This window comes from Corapipo altera, unplaced genomic scaffold (assembly GCF_003945725.1).
Source record: "Corapipo altera isolate COAL_440 unplaced genomic scaffold, ASM394572v1 255, whole genome shotgun sequence".
Taxonomy (NCBI): Eukaryota; Metazoa; Chordata; class Aves; order Passeriformes; family Pipridae; genus Corapipo; species Corapipo altera.
In genome coordinates, this window is record NW_020884929.1 from 571,284 (window position 1) to 581,814 (window position 10,531).

Sequence of the window (10,531 nt, forward strand, 5' to 3'; positions counted from 1 at the left end):
ATGTTCTACGCAATATTTTATGTTTAAATTTCATTTACCTGCAGTGATTCCTTCGGGTCAGAAGCAAACCAGGCCATGAACAGACTGCCACTCTGACACTGTTTGCTTGTTCACTCCCATGTTCTTTACCACACCACAAACTCGTATCAAAACACTGATAACCTTAAGGTCCCTAATCCCGGACATCCGAACACAAGCACTGGGGCTGGGAATTCACACTGGGACTGGGAATTGAACAGCAATTGCCACGGCACCATTCAGAATTCCTTTCCACAACAACAACCCACGCCGTGGGGATATTTACCTACAATGTATCCTGACAACCCGGCCATTGATACTGACAAGCTCCCGGGAACACACACACATCCCAGGAAGGCAGAAACAAGCTGTGCAGCAGCACTGGAACAGTAACGCTGTTCAGCCCTTCCTCAGAATTCCTTGGTTAGTTCAAAAGTGATGTTTTTCTTCCTCGGCATAGCTTTCATCTCACTAGAAAGTTTACTATGAGGTAAAAGTAGGCTTTTCCTCACACGTTCATAGTCAGACAGGCCTTGATGCTCGTGGTTAGGTGCAATAAAAACAGAAAATTCAGTAAAACCATAGTATTTAAGATAAAATCTGCAATGGAAACTTATTATTTACCAACCTCTCCGCAAAAATATCAGCTTGCAAAATGCTTGCTGACACTCAACATTTTGCTGATACTCAAATTACTTGGACACAAAAATGAAGAGGCTGCATTACGTTTAACTGGTTTTGCACATCTTTTCTTGACATGCTTTACAGCAACCTCCGTGCAGTCAATCCACAGAATGTTCAATACAGAAAAAAAAAAAGCATCAAGTGAAAAAAAAAATCAAAAAAGGGAAACGATAGTTAAAAACGTATTAAGAAATCTATTAAATAATTCACCTATTTTCATCATTTTTAACACTTAGCACATGAATGCAAGAAAAAGGGAGGAGGTATCATAAACACCAGGTTAAAATATACCCACCCCTAGCCGAGAGCTTTTTGGTGTTGATGATTTTGGCAGCGTACTCTTGTCCTGTGGTGATTTTCATGCACCTCCTCACGACGGAGAACGCCCCTCTAGAAACCAAGAAGCGGGCAAGCGTCAGTCCCACCGAAACACTCCACTGCCATTTACCGGCTAACGGGCTGCACGGAGGGGCGTGATGTCGACAGAATCAAACCCCCAAAAAAATAGAAAGGGATTTTCTGTTTTTTTTTTTTTTCTGGCAGTGACGGTCGGCATTGATTTCATTCACCAGAACTCTGCGGGGTGGAAGCCGTGCGGCCGAGGGCAGGCGGGCGTTCGGAGCCCCGGGGGGGGTGGGGGGGCACAGGGCGGCGGTGGCGGTGGCCCCGTGTCCCCCTCGGCGGTGACACCGGAGGGGGTGACACCCAACATGGCGATCGGGGCTGCGCCCCCCGCCCCGCCGCTGGGGGGAGCCCCCTCACGGACAGAGACGCCCCCTACCCCGCCCGCAGCACCCTAATAGTTCACGGTCATAAAAAAAAAATAAATAAAAATTAATACATAATTATAAAGACAGGTGAGAGCTCCCCACCACCCGCCCGGAGCCCCCCCTGCCGCCCCGGGGCCGTACGGCCGGAGCCCGGGCGCTCCCGCGGGGCTCTCGGCAGCGCTCAGGGAGCCCCGGGCGCGGCTCACGCACCGACCCCGCAGCCCCACGGTGCCTTCACCCCCCCCACCCTGGCCGGTCCTTACTTCCCGAGCTCCTCGAAGAGCTGGTACTCGTCGGTGAAGCGGGTGCAGGGGGTCGAGGCCATCATGAGGACGGGCGGCCGCCGGTGTCTCCGGCGGCCGGGGACGGCGAGGCGGTGACGGCGGAGGGGCTGCGAGGCGAGGCGAGGCTCCGGCTTCTCCTCCTCCTCCTCGCCGCCGCCTCCTCTGGTGACGGCGCTGCCTCCGCGCCCTCCTCCGGTCTTCCCTCTCCCCTCCCCTCGCCCTTTAGAGAAGCAAACAAACAAATAACTAAATAAATAAATAAACAAACGCGCGTCCTCCCCGCTTCCCCCGCGCCCGCCGGGGAGAAAGGCAGCGGCAAAAGGGAAAGCAAAACCGGGGCGGGGGGCGCGGCGCTCCCTCCCCGCCCCGCCAGCGCCTAAGCCCGTCCGCCGGTGCCGTGCCTCCCCCTAGCGACCCCGGCCCGCGGCTCGCTGCCGTCGGGGACGGGGCTGGCACCGAGCGGGGACTCACGCTGGCTGCCGGAGCGGGCAGACCCGGGGAGAAGCGGGCAGCGGGCAGGACCGGCCCTTCCTCTCTCTCTCTCTCCCTCCCGCACGCGGCGCTGCCCCGAGGGGAGCGGGTGCACCTGCGCGCCCCTGGGAGGCGCGAGGCGGGGGGGGGCGCGCGGCGGCGGCGGGAAGCGCGTGCGGGAGCGCTCGCGGGCAAAGGGGCCGTGACGTCACGGCAGCCCCTGCCGCGTGCGGGGAGGGGGACACACACACATCGGGCACCTCGTGACGTCACACCCCGCCGGGCTGCGGGGAGGCGCGAGCGGGGGGCACACACGTACACACCGGGAGGCTCGTGACGTCACAGCGGCCCCGGCCGCGTGCGGGGAGGGGGGGAGCGGGACACAGACACACACACACACACTGGGAGCCTCGTGACGTCACAGTGGGCCCGGGAAGGCGGGGGGGGGGGGACACACGGCGCGTGCGCCGGGTCGCGGCCGCGGCTGTCCCCGTGTCCGTGACTGTCCCCGTGTCCGCGGCTGTCCCCGTGTCCGCGGCTGTCCCCGTGTCCGCTGGGCAGCACCGCCCGCGGGACCCCCCGCCCCGCCGGGACACGGCCCAGCCCTGTGATCGCATCCCGTGGGAATGACCCGCGGGTCCGGGAGGGGACCGCCGGGACACGGAGTAACGCCGCGCCTGCTGCGCAGAGCGCCGGGAAGGGCAGGGCACACGCGTGGAATGTCACAGCAAACAGCTGTCCCGGTCCTCTCACCTCGGGCCAGTTTGTGCCCCGAATCGGGGCGGGCTCCGCTGTTACAACCACACGCACCGCACCGTCAAAGGCCACAGTGAATCACAGAACAGCCTGAGCTGGAAGGACCCACAAGGATCACCGAGTCCACCTCCTGGCCCTGCACAGGACAGCCCCCCCAAATCCCACGTGCCTGAGAGCCTTGTCCAAACGCTCCTTGAGCTCTGCCAGGCTTGAACACAGAATGGGGGGTTACCAGGCCGCCTGAAGTGCTTTCAGTCCTTTCTGATGAACTTGAATTGCTTTAGCTCCTTTCTGATAAACTCAGTGGTGGTGAGACAACTAAAGAGTTAAATTAACACCTGCACAGCACTTTGACCATTTAGAGCAGCTGGGAACAATTAGAGCAGTTGGGCACAATTAGAGCTCCACAACACAAGGCAGCCTAAAGCGTCCCCATCCTTATTTTGAGGCGTGAGAAGACACCCAGACAAAATACATCCACAAAGGTTTCCCTGTACGTGAAATCTCTGGAGTTTCTAGGATCAGGACCCAGAGCTGTGGCCCTGTAGGAAGAGTTAGAACCTGTCAGCTCTTCACGAAAGGAACGCTGAGTGTACAACGGGAATTCTGAGGGTAGTTTTCCTTAGAGTGAGGCAGCCGTGCCTCGCACAAATACACTGAATTCGCGGCATAAAGGTGGCAGCAAAGGGAGCCTTTGGAACTCGTGAGCAAGTACAAAGCATTTACTCCGTCAGTCCCTCTCCAGGGAAACGCTCTGTGCAGCAGTGTCAGCACACAGAAACTGGAGGATATTTCAATTTAGACCAGCAAAAATCGATCTATTCCCACACCCGTGAGGGGAATGTGCATTAAAAAGTATCCAGAACAGCAGCATATTCTGAGTCCCCTCTAACAAAAGTATAACATGCAAGTTGTGCATCATTTTGTGTATAATCTGCATGAACAACATAATCAGCAGTGCTGAAACCCCAGGGTGGGCTGATGACTGTATTTGTGGATACTTACCTGCCAGGTTCCTTAACCAGATATAATAGGCATGAAAAAATTAAGCATATTCCCCTGGCCTATGTAATTTTTTCCCTAATAGTGTATTCTGCCAACAAGCATTTGCCCAAAGTATCTGCTATTACCTTGCCATAGAGTTATTACTTAATAAAAAGGTGTTCTGAAGAAATTATTAAAATCAATTTCAAAATTTTGATTCACTTTCGTTTCTTGTTGATGTTTTTTGAAAGGCATTATGAGGATGAGTGATCCAAACTGAGATTTAAAAAAAAAAAAAAGAAAAAAATTCCTCTTTTTTTCCCCCGTTTCCCAATCTGAAAAAAACCCCAACCAAGTCTAAGAAGGGGACAAGGAGTTCCTACAGAAATATCAAGTGTGAATTTCATCATAGCAGCTGAGGAATGAAAATAATTGTTTACAAGATCAGGTATCATAGGACTTTGATTTCCACAAGAGGAGGTACTAAGGAAGTGATGAGAAGCTTGGAAACACTTCAGTTCACAGGGTTTTTTCTCTTTACAACAATTGTCTCTTAAGTGTAGCCCACTCTTGAGCTGAAAGAAAACCTTAATTTGTATCTGCCATTTAAGCACTCCGTACTTTACCCAAATTCTTCCTGAGCAGACCAAAGCAGGCAGGATGGAAGCCAAGGATCTGGCCCACGAAGTGAAGTTCTAAAAGCTGGTTAGAGCTTCAGGTTTGTGCTAAGGCCACAGAAACAACGAATTTGTGGCCGAAGGAAGTCAGATCTTAATAATGAATGAAAAAAAAATGCTTAAAAACCATCACAGAGCACATTTCTCTTCTCCAGGTTTTTAAGAGAGTGGTTCAAGCCTGAAAGAAACTGAAGAGCTGTTCCCCTGAAGTTCCTGCAGTTCAATAAAATGTTACAGATCAGTGGAACGAATTATATATTCCACTTTATACTGAAACATTTATTGTGGCAAAAGGAAATTGTATTTATTTCAAGAGTTTGCTATTCAGCCAGGTCTTTGCTTTGCGTGGCTTTATTTTTAGACAGCCAAAGTGAGGTTTTCATTTTATTACTGACCTTGCAAATACAGATTTTCAATTTGCTTATGTTTTGAAGGAGTCAGAGAGCTTTCAAAAGGTCATTTGTGTAGATTGCTCATTATGAGGGTTGCTAGGAATATTGTATGTTTAGTTCATGAACAAATGCAACAGCCATTTACAGCAGAGGTCTAGACAGAAAATGCCCTGAAAACCTGAGTGCTCTGGGGTTTAGATAAATACTGGCTTTATGACCAGATGGTCTTGAACAGAAATCCTTGGTCCTTCCCAAGGTTGCACATATTCTTGTGGCAAAGCACTTACTGCCTCGGGGCAACTGGTGGGAAACACTGGAGCAGCTACAGGGACATCACCTCAGGAAAGCAAGGAAAACATCCAACAGGTATGTGCAAACCAGGAAAGGTGTAGGAACAGTGTGAAAAGAAAAGGATCAACTGGGAAGTGCCAGACACTCCCTATTTGCTTTCCTGGAGATGATGGTGGCCCAAGGCCTGTCCCAGTGTCTTCTGCTGCAGCAGCTCCCTCACCAACACGTTCTGAGCAGTGCCCACTCCGGGGAACTGGTGCCAGTCCCAGACGTGCCAAGTCTCTGCTGGATTGTGAAGTAGATCCGTGAAGGTTCCTCGAGGAAGATGAATTATTTCTCCATGACTTACACTCCTGGCAGCCCCTTCCTGCCCGGCCAGGGCAGTGTGAGTGCTGCCTCTCCCTGCTGCTGGAGCACTCCTAGGGAACATTAATTCACTCCTCAGTGAACCACAAAGATGTTGGCAGAATAACTGATTTGATAGCTCAGTGCTTCTGTCACACTCTTAGTGTGCAGGAGACCAAAGGTTCTCTCTGGCCTAAAAAAGTATCACTCCTGACAGGTTGGGAGACATTGCTGGCCACTTAACTCCTGCTTCTGGAAGCACCACAGGGAGAAATAGGTGAAAAATTAATGTCCTTTTTTTTTAGCTTTCTGCATGGGGCAAGGATGAAAACACAGGCTGAGTCTAACAGAGATATTTTAATTTGTTTGCATTGGAAAGGAAACAGAAGTGCTCTAATAGGATTCAAGTTTCATCTCAGAATTTTAAAGAATGTATTTTTCTTGACTTTTTGGTTTTATTTAAAGTACTTTTAATCAAGAATGCTCCTTTAAAATAATGTTTTTGAAGAGTGTGATTTCTTTTTAATCCACTCGTCCTGGTTATTTTGAGCTGAGTAATTTTTAATGAATTCTTAGCAAACAAAATATTCCATTATTTACACAGTTCTTCTTACAAGCAATTATAAGTGTCAGTAACACTCTGAGAACCAGACCTTTTGCCAGTGGCTTGCATGACATGGATTTGAAAGACAGATACTATTAGAAGAACAGATCCTTCAAGCTGTGAATGAATTCTTCCCTGTTAGAGTGGTGAGGCACTGGCACAGCAATCAATTAAATTGTGCTGAATCTTCATTCTCAATGCTTTTGGTGATTGTTTGGGAAATATTTCCAGGCATTTGCTGTAACAAATGAGGGACTTGAAGTAATTTAATCTACCATACGTTTTAGATTCAGAGCATCCTTTCAGTGAAGAAAGTTGAAGGAGGAAATTAAGACCAACATCCCCTGCTTGCCATGCACAGGCATTCCCAGCACTGGAGATGAGAAGGATTTTCAAGAGGAGGGGAGTCAGAACCAAGCAGTAACAGAGTTAACCAGAGCTGGCTTGAATTTTATGGGGGAAATAAGTCAATTTTGAGGTTTTAGAAGGAAGGGAACATGCTCGGAGTGGTGAGAAAAGGGAAATATTTTAATGGCAATAATTCGGACAGACTGAACCAAAGAGGAGAGAAAAGATTTGATCAGAAAAGATCTTGAAGGAACCAGTGCATGGGAGACACTGTTGTCTGGGAAGAAGCTGGATTTTGAGGAAAACACAGTTGTAAGACCTGTGGAGGTTTTACATGGAAGCAGAGGAGAAATGCAGTGGCTGGTTTCATCACCCTGACAGCAGGGAGTGCTCACAGTAAGGATAAAATGAAAGGACACAAGGATATATGCAACTTCCAAACCGTGTCCCTAAGCACAGGTCCTTTAATTACCTCCAGGGTGGTGACTCCACTGCTTCCCTGGGCAGCCTGTGCCATGGGTGGACGACCCTTTACATGAAGACATTTTTCCTAATATTCAACCTAAACCTCTCCTGGTGCACCTTGAGGCTGTTTCCTCTTGTCCTATCTCTTGTTCTCCCTGATTTTATGGTACATAGGGGCTACCTGGGTACAGTCACTTACGATATGTGAACATTCAACACCATCTCCCCAGCTGGCAGAACCTATAGGGAAGCTCCTTCCCTATCCTCACTTCTTTCTGATTCAGAATTACAGGGAGGTCTTCCCTGGTAAAATCCAGAGGAACACAAAAAAATGGTATTTCCTGGATGACATCCCACAGAGAAGCAGCTTCTCAGCTGGTCCATTAGAAAACCATTTGCCAGAAATCAATTAAAATATGATGGACACATGAAATAAAATAGATATAAATCCAACAGGAAATGGTAATTAACAAATATTAGTAGACAATAGACACACATTAATTACAAGCACTCACCAGTGAGAAAGATTGGGTTGCCTTATCCTGGGAAAAACAAGGATCAGCAGGATACACAGGGAGTTGTAGCAGATGTATTATCACTGCAGGCAGGCAATGCAGAGGGTGGAAAAAACACTATTACAGAGGAAAAAAATTATGTCAGACACAGGAAGAAAAATACTCCCACATTTAAACATCATTTAAAGGTAACTTTTGATATTTTTAAGGTATTTAAAATTTAAACAGCAGTTAAAGCTTCAGACTGTGCAAAAGTGTTTGAAAAGTTTTTGAAGTATTGTAAAAACATAAATTTATACCAGTAGGAATTCAGAGTCACTGAGAATTAAGAAATCATAGTACTGTGAATGAATTTTGAACTCTGTCCTACAGTGAAATGGGTGACAGATCCTGTACCCTATTGGAACACTTTGGTACCACCAAAACAGAAATATGAAATAGCTGCCACCTATGAAATATGAAATTACTACTCAGAGGAGCTGCTTGATGCCTCTTTCTTCTCACACAAGTGAGGTTACAGAAAGAGCAGCAGCAACACAGCCAAGTTATACCATTAGTGAAAAGATGCATCTAAGAGAAAACTCCTTTCATCTGATGTGTAGGAGTAGGAAAGCTTGCCTATATCTTATTTTAGGAGAAGATTCTTCTATTATTTGTCACATGGTAATTCCAAAATATCCTAATGAAGTGAATAGTCTAAATATATATGTATATATATATATATTTCTGCGTACTAATATAGATGTTTTCACACATAAAGGATAAGAGATTCTAGATCTTGATAATTAACTGGATACATGTGGAAGCCATCTGGACCACCCAACTTCCAGCTTGGTTTCCATAGTGTCTCACTCCTTCCAACACTTGCTGAACCCTAAATTATCACAGCTTTTGAGGCATGCTGGCTGTAATTAGTGTGGTGCTGGGACATTGTGCATCAAATCTCTGCAAGCCCTTTGGCTGCCTCCTCTGGGTGTTTTAATAATGAAGGGACGGAGTAGAGTTTTCCTTTATTAGAATAAACCCTTCAGTGCTGAATAAATCAGGGGTTCTGTCATCACCTAGACAATTTAAAATGACAAGGAGTGGAAAATAACACAGAGGCAGCCACTGGTATCTCTGGCCAGCTTCCTGAAATTTATATATTTATGATATTTATATATCATTATATATATATATATATATACAGCTACAAACCTCCATAGGGATTCTTTTTCCTTCCAGGCTCTCTGTACTGCAGTGTTTGATGCATCCAAAGGAAAAGAGCCCCACAATGAGAGGGTTTCATCAGGAGGAGAAGCTCCCAGTGCCTTTGGAATACCCAGGAATAATCACTGCAAAGGGCCACCCTGCATAAAAGCTTCTCTCCTAATGGAATGCAATTTTCTCTCCTTCTGTGTGGCAGGGAACAAAATGTCATCCTCATCTGTTTATCTCTCTTATTTTTTTTTTTTTAAAGTTACTTTAAAAATGTCAAACTGCCCAGGCTGTCTGTTATCATTTACAAGAGTAGAGATTAGTGCCTCATCCTAGTGTAGGATTTGTATCAGTGTGTCTCACACAGACATTTTCTGGTCCTTCTTCGTCTTTAAACTATGTTCTGTTCATACTCATTCAAAGCCCATTTTTTAAAATGAAAAAAGCACTTTCTGAGACTTCACAAGTCACAAAACCAGGCTGCTTGGAATTCTTTTTTTTTCTTTTTCTTTTTTTTACCAGTAGTTGCAGGGCAAGTATTAAAGAAAGTTACTTTAAAGTAACATTGAATAGCAGATCTGTGGAATGATTCCCTTCCAGCTCACTCCTGTTGGAATTCAGAGCAAGGAATTGATCTTTTTCCCCTTCTTTTTAATTCTATTTCGGTTTTGAAACACCGGGGACTATTCAGCCTTTATTTCGTGTCACACGCCGCTACCCCTGGGTTTGTTTGGGGTTGTTACTGATGTTTTTAGCAAACAGAAGGTGTCAAACCCAAACCAGGTTTCATAACAAAGCCATTACATAACTGCCCAATTAGTAGCTCGTTCGCTGCTATTAATAGCAGCCTCCACATCCAACCCGCTTGGTTCGGTGCTACAATAACTGGCAAGGAGAGGCTTCACATTATTCATCCTCAGAGGAGAATAAATGAACTTCGTGGAGATTTATGAGAGTCAGAGTAACGTGCTGTTTATATGCTGCCAGCCTGCTGCCTCTTCCAGTGCTCTTTGCTTTTCCCGACTCCCAGGAGATGTTCAACTCCCGTGGACTGTTCCTAAAAATCTGCATGTAATTAGATATCTATGTGCATCTCTCACAGAGACAGAGGTGCTCTCAAGCCAGGAACTCTCTCTCTTTGGAACAGTATCTATAATTTGGTGTTATCTCTCGTGTTCACACTGACTGACACAATGGAATTAATTCTCCAGAGACAGTGATGTTTTACTGTGGTTCCATTGGAGTTTCACCCCAAAGTTGGTTGTTGTTGCCCTCCATTCCAGCTATTTTGGGCTGGATGTTTGTCTTGCTGTGACCACTTGAGCAGAGGAATCTGAACAGTCTTCTGGAAGAATTCAACTGGAGTTTTCCTCATTTCAAGCCACTTGAGCTGCTGACCACAGAATCTGATCCAGAACTCCTTGTGCCTTTCTCTACAACACTTCTTTTATTCCCAAAGGAGAGATCAGATCTGATTTCTATTTTTAAAATAAGCTACTTTAAAGGTTGTAGCGTGTGAGCTAGTTAGATCTTACATTCCTCTGTTGCTGAATTCCAACGTGGAAATAAAGAATTTTGTGAAGAGGTTTTTCCATGGCCTAATGACAACCTTCCACTCTTCATCACAGAAACTTCCTTTTATACCGAGTCTTTCATCTGACATAAAGATGGGTCAAATCCAGGTGTATGTATACATATATACATGCTTTTAAAATAATTTCATCTCTCCC

At 46.6% G+C, this 10,531-nt stretch overlaps 1 protein-coding gene across 28 annotated transcripts in view; it reads right to left on the reverse strand.

Annotated features, from left to right (window-relative positions):
* The window catches only part of CAMK2D (calcium/calmodulin dependent protein kinase II delta), a 118,083-nt gene extending 115,801 nt beyond the window's left edge, over window positions 1-2,282 (reverse strand). For 27 of the 28 annotated variants that reach the window (XM_027658965.1, XM_027658962.1, XM_027658982.1 and 24 more), the window contains exons 1-2: window positions 1,736-1,976; window positions 998-1,092 (exon numbers count right to left, since the gene is read on the reverse strand). In XM_027658965.1, coding sequence (XP_027514766.1) covers window positions 998-1,092; window positions 1,736-1,800 — 160 coding nt within the window. In that variant the 5' untranslated portion in view covers window positions 1,801-1,976. Of the gene's footprint in view, window positions 1-997; window positions 1,093-1,735; window positions 1,977-2,227 lie in introns of those variants that run through there. The other variant, XM_027658961.1, reaches the window with a different exon arrangement.
* Window positions 2,283-10,531: the final 8,249 nt, after the last annotated feature.